This window comes from Prenolepis imparis, unplaced genomic scaffold (genome assembly GCF_030444845.1).
Source record: "Prenolepis imparis isolate NDT839.2.m4 unplaced genomic scaffold, iyPreImpa1.0 SCAF_7, whole genome shotgun sequence".
Taxonomy (NCBI): domain Eukaryota; kingdom Metazoa; phylum Arthropoda; class Insecta; order Hymenoptera; family Formicidae; genus Prenolepis; species Prenolepis imparis.
This window is the reverse complement of record NW_028141165.1, coordinates 11,610,806-11,629,284: the sequence shown is the minus strand read 5'-3', so window position 1 is coordinate 11,629,284 and position 18,479 is coordinate 11,610,806. Positions and strand designations below refer to the sequence as shown.

The 18,479-nt window shown below is 37.8% G+C and overlaps 2 protein-coding genes across 3 annotated transcripts in view; one reads left to right on the top strand and one right to left on the bottom strand.

Annotated features, from left to right (window-relative positions):
- LOC145938776 (uncharacterized) overlaps positions 1–18,479 on the bottom strand; it is a 103,395-nt gene that overhangs the window by 53,540 nt on the left and 31,376 nt on the right. The window contains exon 3 of one of the 2 annotated variants that reach the window (XM_083042531.1): positions 2,872–2,914. The exons of the other annotated variant lie outside the window; for it this stretch is intronic. Coding sequence (XP_082898657.1) covers positions 2,872–2,914 — 43 coding nt within the window. The remainder of the gene's footprint in view (positions 1–2,871; positions 2,915–18,479) is intronic. 2 annotated transcript variants of the gene reach the window in all.
- LOC145938774 (uncharacterized) overlaps positions 1–18,479 on the top strand; it is a 297,324-nt gene that overhangs the window by 255,933 nt on the left and 22,912 nt on the right. The gene's annotated exons all lie outside the window — the stretch shown is intronic.

Sequence of the window (18,479 nt, the reverse complement as noted above, 5' to 3'; positions counted from 1 at the left end):
TTTTGCCGAACCGTCGCCTATCTTCTAACTCGCAAGAACCAGCTGCACATGACAGCCGCACGTGTGCGCTTCTCGTATCCGCATCCCGCTGCTGTTCGCGATAATCGCGGGCGATTTGATTTCGCAAGCGCGAAGAGTACTTTTACCGTCGATCTTGTTGAACGCTGATATATACCTTTACTTTCAAATCGCGCGGCCCTCGTGAGAGCTCGCGCATAATATTGTACGGACACCTCGGAATCACGTTGTATGTCGTTGATTTGATCGACCCAGACAGACGACCCTTTTTCCGTGAATATGCATGAGACGCACGCACCGCGAATTGTACGATGCATAGCGTGCCGTGTCGTTTCGTAATTTCTAATTTAATTGGTCCACCGGGAGATACCCACTTGTACTCGAGCTCGGGGTCCACGGAATAACGTCACCGAGACACGAAGCTTATCGCGGTTCAAAAACGTGCACGTACCGCAAACACCGACTTGTTTAATAACGTGGAAAACTTTGTCTGTAAAATGAATCTTATATATTCTAAAATGAGATAGAGAGGAGATGTGTGAAAGGCGCTTAATTTTTTACGTCTGTCCGCTTGTGATATGGCCAATTCATGCCAATATAAATGTCGAATCGAGTAGTTCACTTTTTGTTCCATTTCCTGTCGTAGAGCAGATAACATCCACTCAACACTATACGCTTTTCGCAACACGATTCGGATGACCTCTAATTGGCACGTCGCGCGCAACCGCGCGTCTGACTCTAATCATTCTCATTCACTAGATACAGCGCGTCCACGCGACTGATTAAACCGCAATTAGTGCGGCTAATATTTATAAACTCGACTTGCAAGCGCTCGATACGTGTTACGCGATGGAGATTTTTTTCGCAGCCGTCGCAGAGTCGGCTCGGCTAATTGCGCCTCGCGGATTCTCGCTGTATAGCGTGACGGGAACTATTATCCGTTTCCCTTATCTGCGATCGCCTAACTCTCTTTATGTATTAGGCACCCGTATCTGCGCGACTTTATCGCTCGCATCATCATCGTGTCGTAATGAGGATAAGTAATCGCTCTCCTCGTAGTCGGCAGGATGTAACGTTCTAACGTATTAATAACCATAATTGCCTGCCCTTAATAACCGTAATTGTATCTCTTATGCTGATGACACCCGATTGCGTGATCGTATCTTAATCCGGGTGATACTGAAAATGCAATCTTCGAGCATATATCAATGTCGCGTAATATGGCTCGACACTTGTTCTCGTTTATTGAAGACACGTGTGCTAAACAGAAAGATTGCTTAATAGAAAATAGATTAAATCGTGAGGAAGAGATTTCGTTGAAGCGGCTTAATTTTATTTTATGATAAGACTAACAACATCTTATCCAAAATTTAATCATAATAATCGAGAATAAAATTATGATTCATTTATTTATCAAAAAGATAAAATTGATCCGGAGGGAAAATTAGAGTTAGTCACTCGCATTAATCGTAGTCGAGAGAGAGTTAAGCTTCATTTTATTTTCGATGTATGCTTCTACGGAATTCAACCGGCAGCAACTATTCGACAAAAAATATTCGTTCTCGACGATCTTGCGCTTCATCGCACATTTGCCAAATAATGAGTTTCAAAAGAAGACATTTCGTATTTCCATATTTTACTCTACAACAGCGCACGTATGCCGTTTTGAAACTTTTCGCGTTCGTGTTCAGAATTGCGCGTTCAAGCGGCAGCGATGGGCTTTCTGCATATCAATGAGCTATTGGCAAATCGCAGTCGAAGAAACAAGATATAGTAGGAGAGGAGAAATGGACCGAACCGATTCAGACCGATCGCTGCTGCCATCGTTTCGGATAAAAATAGAGCCGACGACGGCGGAGCAACATCTAGCGTTCGCTTTCTTGCGGAATTACCTTTCACGAGCTGTCTGACCGGGACTCGCAAATATGAAAAGAAGTGTATCGCGTAGGGAGGATATATCAAACGCGGCACGGCTCGTTATAATGTGTTTCTGCGTTTTACGTAATGTATTAGATATATTAAAATGCTATATATCACGGTAGCCCCTTTCTAAAAAAGGCATGTTGAGTCGATTCTCCCAAGTATTGTTGCCTCTTTTCCGCGATGCTGATTGTCTCGATTCGCGTTGTGCGTTATATTCGTAGCATCGAGAGGCTGTTATCGCGAGGGCTAGCAGTTTGACAGTTTGTTCAAAATAAAATTAAATAAAATAACATAATATGTTTTAAATAATATGTTATAACACTTTAAACTCGATTAATATTTTTGACAGTTATCAGCTGATTTCTGTCAAAAAATATTAATCGCGGATAAAGTATTATAACATATTATTACTTACAAAACATTATTATTTTAATTATAATAAAATGTTGTAAATAATATAATATGTTATGATGTATAATATATACTTCGTCCGCGATTAATATTTTTTAGCAGAAATCAGCTGATAACTGTCAAAAATATTAATCGAATTTAAGTATTAAAACATATTATTTTATTTTATTTTATTTTGGACAACTGTCAACTGCTAACCCTCGCGATAATAGCCCTCGTGAATTTGATGAATATAACACACAATGCGAATCGAAACAGTCAATCAGCATCGCGGAAAAGATGCAACAATACTTGCGAGAATCGACTTAACATGCTTTTTTTAGAAAGGAGTCATATAATATTTTAAATTCGATTAATATTTTTTGACAAAAATCAGCTAATAATTGTCAAAAATATATTAATTGCAGATAAGATATTATAATATATTATTTAAAACATATTATTTTAATATTTACATATACATATACACCTCCATTACAGCTATAGTAATGCGTTATACAATAACAAATTCTCACTCACCGATACGTGCAATAGCGGAGTTGTACATACACAGCACATTGATCTGAAAACAAAATATTCAAATTATGTATATACATTATACATATGTGTGTGTCAAAATTAAAATAATTAATGTTTTAAATAATATATTATAATACTTTTAACTCGATTAATATTTTTGACAGTTATCAGCTGATTTCTGTCAAAAAATAATAATCAAGTTTAAACAAACTTTATATTATTTTTTTTAAATATCATTTTTTTAACATAAAATCTTAACATAAATTATTGTCTTGGTGCTGTGAATACTAGGATCTCTACCAAAACATCGAAAGATTTATATTCATATTCATATTGTCAGGATTTATTTTAGATGTGTCGAAAATTTTTGGAACTTAATAATATTTTGAAAAATAAAATAATCTTATTTTTTAATTTGGTTTTTTCGTGCTTTGCCAAATAGACGTTATTCAGTTTTTGGAGTATTGCACGTGAAACTGATTCCGGTTGAGAATCACTGAGAATGCTCCATTTTCCGTCTTCTTCTAGTCTAGCCTTTACGTAGACGGGACTTTTACACCGATTCACTGGTAAATTATACATAGCCACGTACATACGAACAAGAGGGATGGTAATATCCACTTCTCTTAAGTTCTTCGTCTATTACTACAGATACTCTCACTCTCTACAAATAATCTTTTTTTTTTCATATCCTATACTCTTACATCGAACAAACTAATACATGTGGGTAAAAAAATAGAAAAGAAGATTGTTAAGAAATAAAAGGATTATTTGAGGAAGGATTAAGTTATCAGCGTATCTATGAACGCTGCTCTCGTTTCATGTTGTGGCAATAATGCAGCTCGAAATCCTTTCTCGCGGTCCTGCGCAAGCTTCTCCCAATCCTGTCATATCTTTCAGTACGATCGTATTCGTCACGATCATAAACTGTCTTTCTCGGCTGATGTAATGAACATAGATTGACAAATCGTGTCTGGGGACTCGCTCTAGACTGAAAATGGGAAATTATGTCGGTATGACAACATGATCCTGCGAGAAGGTTACAATTGCCTATGTTTATATTTTATAAAATATATTATGTAATATTAATAGCAATTACAAAAAGCCTTTAATAATTTAAAACGTATTGATTATTGCCAAAACATATTGATTATTATCAAAAGATGTTTTTTTGTTAATAAATGTTAAGATAAATCGATTTTTTTATAGAAAGTAAGAACTGTCACGAATTCTTCATACGAATTTTTCTTTATAACTTTCTTCATCACAAATTATCCTCACTGGAAGATTTAGTAAATCGACAAATCGTATCTGAAAAACCGCTCATTCTATGTAGAACGCAATTTTTATAATAAAATTACGTGAATGTGAGTGAACAATCATTTCGGCATTTGTGAATTGCTTTATCATTGAATCGAGCAATCTTTCTCGTAACGGGATAACATTCACTCGACAATCACTTTTCGAAAATGTTTATAATTTTTTTTATTATATTGGTATAAAAAAAAGAAGCAATGCACTTTAAGCAGCTTAATCGCAAATTACGCATTGTAAATAATATCAACCGTGAATTTCTTTGATCAATTTTCGTGGATTAATTCGCCACTTTGCGAGCGTAAAAGTGACGATCGCGATAACGGACGTAATAAACGGCGATGCGGCTTTTATATCCGCAACAGCGAATCGTACGGCACATTCGCGTGTTTGACGCCTGAAACGTGAAATTTTTAACGAACGATTCGCGCCATTTACGCCGGCGAAACGCGCGCCACGTGATTTATGGCATTTCGTGTGGCGGGTTTCTATATGTATATCGCGCCCGGTTTCCTTAGATCTGAGAGAGTCTTGCTTACAATGAAATATCTGCCAGTAATGACGCCGCGCGATTTTTCCCCTCGAGGCGTGGCGATTTAATAAATTCTCACACGTTGTAAGCAGAAGCTGCGAAATTACCATTAATTATAGTAATTTTATGGCCTCTCTTGTGTGAGAAGTATATCCCTCTTTCGCTTGTCTGACAAAGTGGAGAGGAGATCTCTTTTAAAATCCCTACAAGGTAGAAGTTCTGCATTCCATGGATAAAAATACAGACACACACAGGTTAAAAAAATTATTATGTATTCCAAATTGGACCATTAATATAATCCTGTTTTTTTCTCGATGAAAAAAACATCAATCCGTTTATGGGAAATTATTAGCAATTTAAGATCAGAATATAGTATAATACATTTAAATTTAATACATCTTGTTATTTCAGATTATAATATTTCGTATCGCAAAACGTATTTAACATAATGATATAACAGACTTTTAGAGAGATAAATCTCTTCGCAGAGTAATTTTCTTATCGTTGAATTTTAATAAACGGGTACATAGTGCTTTAATCCTTCTCACAAACCTCTACGTCGATTAATGTGCGATAATTACAATAATTAATTAATTAACGAGATCGCAGTAACGAGCTGAAGGATTCAGTCGTTTACGGGCGTGAAACATTTATGCACATACATACATATATGTGCCTCTCGTGAGAGCCGTACAATGATGAATATCAAACGGCACTATTTCTAAAGAAGTCCACAAGATTTATAAAATAAAAATCTATGTGCGATTAAAACGTCGTTTCAGGATTAAATTTATTATAGAAAAGAATGACATTTTCTGTCTGATTAGCTTAATCCAATCAATCTGCAATTTACTCAGAATAAGAATAGGTAATAAAGACTTTCACCAGACGCGTAAAATGACAATTTAACCAGCATCTGTTAGAACGACGTTAAGATGATTGGAGGGAAAAAAGATAATAAGGAACTTTCAAACTCTTTAAACATCACATTCGAAACTTTAAAATAATTGCTCCATATATGATAAAATAACAAATATAATATATACATATGTATATTAAATATTACACTTAATACAAATGAGCAGAATTCAATCATTTGATTTAGAAAATTGTACGAAATCTGCATACAAAAACACAATGTTCCATTGCATCTATAAAAAAAAATTTGTTGTATACCGTAATTATTTTGTTTTCGATGAAATTCACATCATACAGAAACTTGTTATTTTTCTTTTGGAGGCCGCAGCATAATTGTAATATCAGGCTTTCGAATGGCAATGTAAATTAGCGTAAATTACGCAAGGTATGCATGTGTATTACGTATGTACGTAGTCTTACTTGGCCGGATGGAATAAAAAAAATGGGGTTGATTTGTAGACGGTTTGCGTGCGATGCGTTTTAAAAATGAGGGTACAGATTGAAATCAGAGATGCGACTGAGATTACGTGGCAACGCAATATAACGTAGGAGGTTGCAATGAAAGGGGGAGATACTACTTATGGCAATATGTTGCCGTGAGTTTGAAAAGAGAATCGCTGTTTTTTTTTACTCCACCCTCTTATGTCGGAGCTCCTCGATTTAAGCTCGACTTCATTCGCCATCACGCTGAAGAACAGTTAATTTACGATATTGTTTAGCGGCATCTCGCACTTAACATCCCGCGCGAGATAATTAATAATTAGTAATTATAATTCATAGGAACGAGTAAATATGCAAATGATATAACAGCGACAAGTTTGGCTTTGTATTTAAAAAAATAATTTTTGTGTACTGCATAAATTGCATCGAATATTGCTAAACGATATTTAGGTACTTCATAGCGATCTATCTTGCATTTTTTGAATTGTATAAAAAATAATTAATAATATTAAATAAAAATAATTTATAATAAGAAATAATTTTTATTAATATTTCTCTATCATTTCTTATTTAACTATCTTTTCAATTTGAGATATTTATAAGTGAACTTATTTCGATTCAAATATTGTCTGCTGTAGTCTCAATCTACGGGGTAATCTAAAAAAATTATAAATTATGTAAAATCATTACGATTCAAGTTTCTTCTTGTGAAAATAATATCTACAACATTGTAATTACACGATGTTGTTCAAAAGTTTTTTAATTTATTTTGCTACGATAATACAGTGACTCGCATTTTTATTTATTATAATATGAAATGTAAGTTCTCATTATTATGCATTCCTTACGTACAATACAATGGCAAACTCGTTTAGTTTATTTCACGTAGCATTACGTATCCAAGTAACTTTAAGCGGTTATTAAAACTTGTGTCTGTTGGTAGATTTGTAAACGTAACGGTACTTCAAAAAACATATTACGAGTAAAAATATCGTCTGCCGTAGGCGATTTCGCACAAATATATAAGTTTTATATAATTATTAAACTCTTGTCGGAGGAAGAACAATGGCAGAAGAGGGAGAGGAAAGATATGCAGAAAAAAAGACACATTGAACGAGAAATAATTCAGTGATTTATCAACGCGATGTTACGCAACTCTTGAAATTACGCACATTCGTGTTCACGACGACGAAATGAAACACGCCTTATGAAACGCGCGCGCGAGCGGGTACAATTGTAATTTAAGGGTTCGCAGAAAGCGATACCCTAGCCTGTGCGCGCGACGACATTCGCCGGAACATTTTCTCAAAGGCAATACGAAACGATCGTAATTTGCATTATGAAAGCCGGGGCAACCGCAAGAGCGCGGTTGCGCGGCCAGCGACGTCGATTTCGCAAGCAGCCCGGCCCGTGACAAATTAAGGGAACGTAAGGTCTTTTTTCGTGCTTCTTCCGCGCACGAGAGAGAACGGGGATGGTGTAAAATCGGAACGAGAAGGGGGATTTCCTCAGAGTCACGACCGGAGTCGCGAAAGACACACCGCGCGAACACTCAAAGTTGCGCGATACGCCGTATGTTTACGATTCAGCGGAATAATAATTATCAATCGCGCGAAATATTATCGGTATTAATCAGATAACATGAGCCGTTCTCAAAGTATCTCCTTGCCGCACTTTCCGGGTGCACGTTACCAGCGCGTTCAACGCGCAATTATTATGAATAACGTGCAGTAAAAGTCGCCCCACCAGAATCCGGGTATGCACAATTATCGTAAAGTCTCCAGGTGTTAAAAGGCGTTTGAACACTGACAAGAATATGATCCTTTTTCTCACGTTATGTTTCTTTTTATAAGCTTTTTGTTTGTCGTAAAATTTCTCAAAATAACGCACATTTTTTCAGCGTTTTAATAATTTGAAAAAAATATATATTTAAAAAAATCTCTAAAATGTTATTTAGAAATTATTAGAAGAACTTAAATTTTCTCGTGCGTTTTAAAAATAGAAATTGTACAAAATTGTTGTAGCGCTCTACAAAATTAGCGTGACATGACTATTTTCTGCTTTGCGGTTTCAATTAAACTTATTTTATTTTGTAACTTATAATTTTTCGCGTGTTCAAGATTATTTCTCGAGCGTGCTTTTGCGCTAACAGAGGAGAATGTTGCTCTCGGAACCGTTAACCAACTCAGATTTAGAGAACACGTTTGGCCAAGTTCAAATAGTGTTTTAATTTATCGTAATAACTCGAGCGCAGGATTTTTCCAACAATATGTCGGTACAGAACGCGATATTCGTGGAAGCCTGCCTACCTTTCTTGCATGTAGCCGCGGGGGCTGAGGACTATGTGTGCTATTGACTGTACGTTCCACCTGCCACACGTGGAAACGGCGCACATACGTCAGAGAGTAAAAGCGACTGTCCACGTGTTCCTTGGACGCCGTCAATCAGCCCGGGCTTGTTATCGATGTTCATTCGGCCGTGAATTATGTCGATCGCAAGCACGCGACCTCGCCTGCGAGATGAGATAGCCTGCCTCGATATCGCTTCCTCGATTACTCGATTAAATCCATTAACTTCGATGCATCGCGAACATAGATTCATGCGCGAATCATACATCAGAGTATCATGACGATGGGAGATCAAGCGTGCATTAATGAACCGTAACGCGGTGAGCTTTAGACATGGCGAGCAATTAATACTAAGTTAATTACGGGGTCTTCTGTCAAAAGCTGATAGTTATGATGAATGTTCATAGAGCGGCAAATAAATTTTCATTCGCTAACGAAAGAAAATTAATGCTTACTCTATGATTAAAAGAACTGATTAAAAGTGGAATATCATTATGCATATATCTAATTGAAATAAACCATTTATCATGTTTTATCTTTTAAGACATTTTCTTTCATGTTGAAAAAAGTATACAGAAATACTAATATTTTTCTCAATAAAGAGTAGCGCTGTTAATGATATCTCAGGAAGCCTAATCAATGATATTACAATATTAAAAGAAGAGATTGATGAATTATAATAATTCTATAAAATATTATATTTCGACAACGTAATATTCCCGTTACGAGGATAAAAAAAATCGTAAAATTCAAAGAAAATTAATGCTTACTGTATGATTAAAAGAACTGATTAAAAGTGGAATATCATTATGCATATATCAAATTGAAATAAATCATTTATCATGTTTTATCTTTTTAAGACATTTTCTTTCATGTTGCAAAAGGATACAGAAATACTAATATTTTTCTCAATAAAGAGTAGCGCTGTTAATGATATCTCAGGAAGCCTAATCAATGATATTACAACATTAAAAGAAGAGATTGATGAATTATAATAATTCTATAAAATATTATATTTCGACAACGTAATATTCCCGTTACGAGGATAAAAAAAAAATCGTAAAATTAATACGGTCGACGCACATGAATATCTTCCCGTTTCTGCAGCCAATCATCGTCCCCTCTACGTTCAGGAGCGCGTCAGGTGTTCTCGCGAAAGAGAATCATCCGCATCGGCGATCCGCTTAACGTACGGCATGATCGTCGACGTGGTCGGCCGTCGGGAGGATTTACTGGCTTGCTATGACGGCGAGGAAGGCCCTGAGAGCGCCGTATGCGGCCATCAGTAACGGCGCTTTACGATATTTATGAATAGTTGTTTAACTTGCACTCCAACAACGCGCGTTTGCAGCGTGTACGCAACGGGTCCGGTCTCCGTCGTACTTGAATAAAGGGGGGCATGGGGCACGGCCGTATCGTCCCCCCGAGCCCCGATCGTGTATTGTACCTACAAACGCCGGCGATGCACCTGCACGTGTAAATCCGACTGGTACTCCTACGCTAACGTTGAGAATGATGTCGTAGCGAACTGTACAGCTGTCATTGAAGAGAGACAGAAATAAGACGAGCGGATAGAATAATTGTGGACGCACACGGACGATTTCATTCCATTTCGTTCTCTCGCTCTGTTAATCCGGAAGCATTTAGACTAATTGCGTGTAATTTGAAAGAACCAGAAGCTATACTTCGAATTAATTCATCAGAGTTAAATTTATGATGTAAAATTTGGGGATCCGCGTAGATTAATTGTCTGCGGTAATCTAAAATAAATTTGAATTAATTTGGAATTTAATATCGCACGCGCATCTCTTTCCAAATGAATTTCTAAATAAATTATTCTCAACATCTTAATAGAATTTCTCTCGTAATATATGTTACTGGCGAAATTTCAAAATTTTTACATAAAACTATACACAGACACGTAAAAAAATAAAACATATCTAATAAGTATTAAATTTTATTTTTTAAACAGCTTCGAAATAGATTGATGAAATAATTAACGATATTCCCGCAGTTTCCCTCTATACATGTCGAAGGGCTCTTAGAGCGATATTTGCTAATCCTTTAAGATCCTTCACTGTGCAAATTTTCACCGCAATTATCACGTTGTTTCAAGCGAAAGGAGATGATTTCAATGTGAATCACCGGGTTCTAAAGCATACATTTTACGCGAATTAGAGGCACAAATCTGACGCCTACTCTCGCGTACCTCGCGATTTACCAGGCGGAGATCCGCCACTCGTGCCGCACTCACATGGACCTCTGGGCTCACTCGCCGTACGTGCCTTTTCTCGTATCGTTCGCACACTAATCTTCGGGATAATGTATTCCGCGGCTCGTAGATACGGCAACCTTACCACGGCGGCCGCTCGCCTGCGCCGCAACAACGATCTGCAGGTTGCGAGCGAAGGTCGGGCCGGATTATCGGTTAGTGTGATTTGTGTTGATATATCACATGTAATGAGATCTCTTATTCGTTAAACGGGATTTACAAGTTCGATAAGTCCGGTCGATAGAATTCCTTTTTTGTACGTCTCGATGAATACGCTTTCATAAATCAAGGGAGAGATCAGCAATTTTTCTCGAGATGTCAGAGTATTGAAGAGAAATAATTATGTGAAAATTTATTTTAACAATTTATACAGAACTTTAAATATATATATATATATTTTCGCCTGTCCGGTTTTGTGGCGCGAGAGATCGGTCAGACATTTACTATAACTGACACGTTACTTCCACAACGTGAACGTGTTGCTGAGAAAGACGCAAACGTGGTTCTTATTAAGAAAGTCCTGTCGGCGCAGAAACGCGTCTGGACGCGGTCGAGTATCGCTGTCTCTACGTCGAACCGTTAATTAATTATTTTCCGTCTATATCTCGCACGCCTCGTTAACTTTCGCGACGCGACGGAATATCTTGCGGGTGCGCCAACGTGTTTGCGCAATTTTGCTTCTCCTCCGAACCCGTAAATGGCAGCGAGCGGGCGGAAAAGCGTCGCGAGACAAATGCTCGTCGGCATTGCGTTTAATATCTCTGTGGATGTGGCTACGATTATGGACAGAAAGGTCGGGACGACGTCGGATCGGTCACGAGCGCATTAAGTTGCACGAGACGAGACTTGCGAGACTCCTCTTTGTTCTTAATTCGAATGTTACGATTGATAATGAGGAGGAGGGTTGAGCCGAATCGAAGATTGCTCCGGATCGAGATCGTAAATTATTTTTTTTTGTATGTACAAAAATTAGATAAAATAGAACTTATTCCTAGAAAATTCGTATATGCGTATTGCCGAATGCGAACCACGGCGTCGACCGATATATCAAAACGTCTAATGAACCGCAATGAACAGGAATGGTTGCGCTCTACATAGAGCTATTCCTATTTGTGGATATTATGACCGTCGTAATCCACTGCAAGACTTATTTCCCAGTCGGATTGCTGTTTACGTACATCGATAACACTCATTTCCTAGCTGCGTAATTGCAGCGACTTGCATTCATTTTGTTACATCAACCGCGATCTAATTTCTCCCATATAAAAGATTAACTTGACGATTGATTTCTAATATAAGTGAAGGGACAATATTTCGATACAGATTCTAATTTTTTTTCAGAATACATTACTAATATCTCTTTTAACAACGCACACAGAATATTTTTTAAGAATTTTATTACGAGATTATTTATATATAAATCATGTTAATGTAAAAAAACATATTTATATTAATTGTTTTAATAAACTATATACAATGATAATTCATATAATTTAAAATAATTTCTTTTAATTGTTTGCAGTTCATATCTTTAATCTTTCACTTTTTTCGTTTACTATTATTTATAAACACTCGTATCTAATTTGAAGTTAAAATGTCGTCCCTTATGATTGATAGTATTACGAGTATCTTCTCACTCTTCGCGCGTGAAATATAAGAGGATAATAGATTAATAGAAGAAAGCGCTATTAACTCGCGTCGCAAGTCAAGGGTTAATATCATTACAGTATATTTTTTAACGAAAAGTCATTATCTCTCTGACAGAGAGGAGTATCCCCCTAGTAGATCGGGAATACATCGTTCTTCTAACGACGCGCGTCTTCGGCCTAACGAGCGTTTACCTTGTCCCGGGCACAGCCTCCTTCCGTGCTCCGAACTTTCACATCGCCCGCCGTATATACCGTATTACAGGTGTAAGGGGTCGAGTGCCATTAGAGTTTTACGAGGTTAATGTGCAAAACCGCCATATCGGGTCGGCGCACGATGCCGAGTCTCAGGTCGCGCACGCGTGCACGTAACCCCGTGATGAATTATACGCCTCGATAAGGTCGTGCGCGTTAATTTATTATCCGTGTAATCGCGCCGTCCTTTTCCCGGGTCGCGCGCGATCTCACCGCGATGCTGCGTTCCGGGAAAGAAGTCGCGAGGACGAGGGATTGCCGCGAGCGCGGGCGTGGGATGATGGGGAGAACCGCTTCTCTTTGTAAGAAAAATCGCAAATTTATTGTCCGCACGCCCACCGAAGAAATCCGTACATACGTGCCGTGCGCGTGCTCTTTTTCTCCTTTCTCTTCGCTTTTCGTCCGATCGAGCAGACAGGTGAGACACGTCTACGCTAGATTCTCGCGACGATTAAACCCCCTAAGAATTTTTCAGCTAATAAATTGGGCGGCTGTTTTTTTAATTTTCATTTTTATTGCGCAACTGATGCTGATAGACGTTGCAGAAAACATGCTTCTGTTAGATGAAATCGAAGTAATATTATACTATGGAAATTGAATGAAAGCTTCGCCTTAGTGATTGATTGCTACATTAGATGGATGAATTTATCGAGATAAAATCACTAGCAAACGTTGATTATTTAATAGTGTTTTGATTTTCTTGTATGATACAATGAGATGTAATTGTGAGATCAAGTTAGATCCTTGGAAAGATTTTTTAACAATTTTTTTTCTTATTAAATGTTTATCGAAAGGTTAAACATCGATGTTGAAACTTGTTTATTATTGCGGATTTAAGATAAGCAATGATACTTTGTATGTAGATTTTCGATGTAACAATTGAATCTTCATCGTACGTTAATGCAATGTGTTCCACCTGTGCAATCTATCGGATAAATGGAACACCATCTGGGTATCGACGGTACGAAGCGATTCTTCTACACGATCATAAACATTCTTTGACGCGCAATGAAAGATACGAACTTCTTTATAGCTGCAGATTAACTGTCTTGGTATACCTACTTAATGGTTGTGCAATCATTGCGTCTTAAATTCGAAGTATATACAGAATGCTTTAGAACTATCATTATTTTCTTGATTTATGAATGTCTTGCACAAGACGTCGGTCTCATGTTGACATATTAAAAATAGAAAAAAATATTTTATAGGCAATTTTTATAGACAAAAATAGGTTTTTAAAACATCCTGCATATATACATTAAAAGTTTATCTTTCTTATATTACGTTCGTTGCAAGCCAATTAATTCTCAACATAAAATTCTTCTATTTCCCTTTTTAATCAGCTGTCATCCGTCCCTCGGAACTTCCTAGTTCAACGAGTGACGCGGGGTTATCGCGATGCGAAGTGAACTACGACCGAGACAGAGCTGGCCAGTCGAGCCATGAATAAACCGCGCCTAATAGTCATCGATACGCGTAATCGAGCCTCGAGAGATTGACCTCCGGAGTTCCCGCAATCTCGAATGCCACACACAAGAAAGAGAGGGAGAAAGATAAAGGCAATGCGCGGAAGGAGGATCGAATCGAGAGGGACTTAGCGCGCGCTGTCGTCCACGTGTCTTACCCGAAGACGATTACGGGTGAAGGTGCGCTAGCTAAGGATGTGCCGCATGCATTAGTGCGGCCTGTCGCTGCGATGCGCATAGCCGTCTCGGCTCGTCTATCACCCGTCGATAGATTTATCAAGTATCGGCACCTCCGCGTCCACAATTTATACACCTTCCCTTAGTGCAAACGGACGTTACGACAGGTCCACGACGTACGTCCGTAAGCGTCCGTAAAGATGTTCACCGGTATTCGCAATGGAACATTAAGCCTCGTTTCGATGCGGATTCAAACTAAACTCGCTTTTAGCCCCCAGGATTCCTCGACAGATTTTAGCGTTTTCTCATTTCACTATAGAATTGCCGTGAAAAAAAATATATAACTTGATAATCACGATGATTTTTTTCCTCTGTGCTCATCTAATTACAAGAGAAAATGAGCCAATGTAAATATAAGCTGCTCATTCGAAACTCACATAATTTTTTAATTATAGAAGATTATTGGAAATAGACTAGACTATATTTTTTTGTTTTTTATTTTCTCTATCATTTGTATTCTTTATATCTCATTATCGATATTATTTTTGACTTCCTATATTAATACTAAAAATGGAAAAAAAAATCAATTTGATGTGTCAAATTTAATGATTCAATTTAGACTGAAAATTTTGTAACATACAAAAATTAAAAATTTGAAAAGATATATATTCAATAAATATATAATATATAATATATAAATATTCGCGTATCGCGCAATAATTTCGCATTGTAATAATGATATCGCCACTTTTAATTTGTATTCTACTATATAGATAACATAGTAGAATCAACTCGCAGCCGTAAAATGAACTGGTGAAGCATTCGTTATACTGGTAATTGCCTGCAGATTTATAATGAGCATAACTTATAGCATTCGAAGTTCACGAAGCTCACGGATTTCGACCTTTCGTGACCACCTATTTTGATACCATTATTCGTGACTGGTTCTAGCGAGTCATTTTATGTCGGTAATGCATTCCGATGCGGCGGTTTTCTCGGGCTCGATTAATCACGAGACGGACGCGAGGCTCGAGCTGCATTTGTTAATGCTCATAAATGTGCACCCTTGATCGTCATTCTCTTCCTAATCTTTCCGTCCTCGTAGTTCTTCCGTGCTTTAACGGAGCACTATACGCGCGCGATCTGTACTCTTGTGTATTATACAGTACCGCATACCGAATAATAAGATATTCATCCATCTTATGCGGATTCCCAATTAACCGGTGTTTGTCTTGTCCCGTTTCTTCGATCTTACGATTCTTATATGAATCTAGCCCGAACTCATCCATCTGCCGCATCATGTTCACTCCTTTCGCCCGCATGCGGATGTTTTATGCGCGATCAGCGTGGGTGGAACAATTCGAATCTTGCCCGCGAGGAATTACTTATCTTCGAAACGGTCAACTCCCGCGCTTTCATCCTAGACCATATATATATATATATATATATATATATATATATATATTCATTCGATGCTGCTTTTTATTCTCTGTCGAATAAAATGTTTCCCGAAATATATCTCTCCATGACTCTAATTGAAGAACCCCCTTTTCGTCTCGTCGTTACGTGTTTGACTCTAAATGCGACTGTCTGAGTTTGATTTATCGTATATACGTGAAAAATATACATGTCGAGAAATAAAACAGTTTCGAGAAATTATGAAATATTTTTCGAACAAGATTTCATTCTTAGAACGTTCTTTCACAAATATGTGAGGATATATATGCGTTTGATATTCATGTTTTGGCAAACAAAGTTAAAGTTGCGCATTGCTTCATCCGTGGGTCCATGACGCGACGATAATACACGGCTTGTACCATGATCTTTTTTATTAACGTTATGAGATACTTTTATATCTCGGAAGAGAGCGCGCGCATAAAAAGTATTACATTAACGACTGCAAAAACTCATTCGCATGCATATGCGCACGCATTACTTTTGATGGCGTGATATTTACGACACGTATAAAAAAAAGAAAAAAAAAGAAAGGTACGAACCCGGAGGACATGATAACGAAGGCGCGATTTATCGTGCGGCAATAGTGAGCGTAATAAAAGTACAGCTTTGTGAGATTAATGCAACGCGTGCATGAATCGATTACCTGCCGACGTATATCTTAATCTGGATGCCATTGCACCTTCGTGTTTTACGAGCGGTCGATTCTCTCTCAGTGTGTTGTTCCGATACCTTCCGAATTATTAAAAAATTATGTATTATACTCATACTTTCCACATATACGTTCATCCTACATCAATCGAAATCGATATAATATTCTTAGCAAATTCTCTTAATAATTTCACAAATGATTTCGTATTTGTTAATGAAAATATGTATTATTGTTCGAAGAGAGGAGAGATGTGTGTATGTAAAATTTACCAATAAATTTGATTTAAAATTTGAGAAAGAGGGAGAAAGATATCTGACAAAATTCAGTTTGTTCAAAATCCTTTCAGGATTTCGACCGACGAATGACATATATTTAATTGCATTTCTGCATTTACTTTCACCTCGCTAATGCAATTACGCTTTTGTCAATTAGTGTGTACGAGACGGCGCTTAATTATGATAATAAGTTAATGTACCGCGCGCGCTTGACAAAGAAATAATCGCTCATTCTACGTTTACGCCACAGTGGGATTGCGCGATACAGTTTGAAGTCGTCGTTTAATACGACGAAATATAAATTTTAATTATTTCCAGAATGAAATCTTCATTACGCGAATTAAGCTGTTGGATTTCATTCTGATGGAACATTACATCATAATGTATACCAGTAATTATGTCATTTTACATTTATATGACATTTTTCAAAATATGTATTATACATCTTTAAGCATAAATATATTTGCTATATAAACACATATTTAGCACATTCTGCATTTATTATGATTAGTGTACAATCTAGATAAAATTTATGCAAATTTTGGATACATTCATGTTTTTTTTTCTATGAAACGCACAGATATCTTCGCGCAAAAGTTTATCGCGATCGTCCCCTATCCCTCTCCCCAAAGTGGGATCTCTCTTCTCAATTCCAAATGATTCCCTCCGGTGAATTTGCGGCACGACGTAAATAAGCGTTATCGCACACGTTATCTTCGCACCTGACGGATAACCGGTACTTTGTACGAACGAACCACCGTCGATAAATTTCTAAACGTCGTGGCGGCCCCCGCGGCACGGAGGATGAGAAATAACGCCCCACGATTAATCGACGCAAGTCCGGTCGCTCGCGCTAATCTGCGCGCTTCGCGTACGCGCGGCCTCGGAAACTTAATTGAAAACACATAACGTCTAACGAGTTCCGCGACGCGGGTGGCATGTCCACCCACCTTCCATCCGTGCACGCGCACGCATATATTTCCGCGCGCCTAATGCGCCCACCCGCTGGATTTATACAATATGCGATAATCGACGTTATCCCGCCGGAATGAACGGCGGATTCGTTCCTGCTTGCGAGTGATAAAGCCAAGGCGAAAAATAAGTTTTTTATTTGATAATTAATAAATATGTTTTATAAACATATTTTATTTTTTTTTATATATTATTTCTATTTCTATTTCTATTATAAAATATTAAAAAATATATTTATATTATATATTTATATTTCTATCCATTACACAGTAGTGTATTTTCTATAGTCATATTACATTAATGTTTATTCAAAAGTGTGCAAGTTTATGGATACGAGTTATCGTATTCGAGATTTATATCGTGTAATTCGAGAATCACGGAACGGAAATGTGCATCTCGCATCTCGTTGCGAACGCGAGATCCTACAACGAGTGACTACCTTTGACTTCGGGTCATGAGATAGGCGCTTTATCCTCGACGCCATGCGCCGGTGGTTATCTCGAGATCGATTCTCTCAGTCGATTCAAGCACTCTCCCTTTTTCTTGGCGGATTAGCGGAGCCCCTCTTTTATTCGCCACCGGACACGCGAGAAGCGCCATAACCTTCGTACTCCCACTTATCTCTCTCAATCATCCCTCTGGATTCGCGCGCCCGGTGTGGATCTCGCGGCTGGGTCTTTAGCGGCGAAGGCATTAATGTCGGGCGATTATCCCTCAATTTGGTGGATTTTAAAAAATCCACGGCGCGCACGCTCTCTGCCCATAAATCGGCGGATTAACCCTGGCGTTTAACATTATCAATTACCCCCTGACGTTCCTTGGCGCGCGAAAGCATCGAATACGTGTGCGCGGGGAAAAAAAGCGACGGAAGGCAAAAGATCGTGT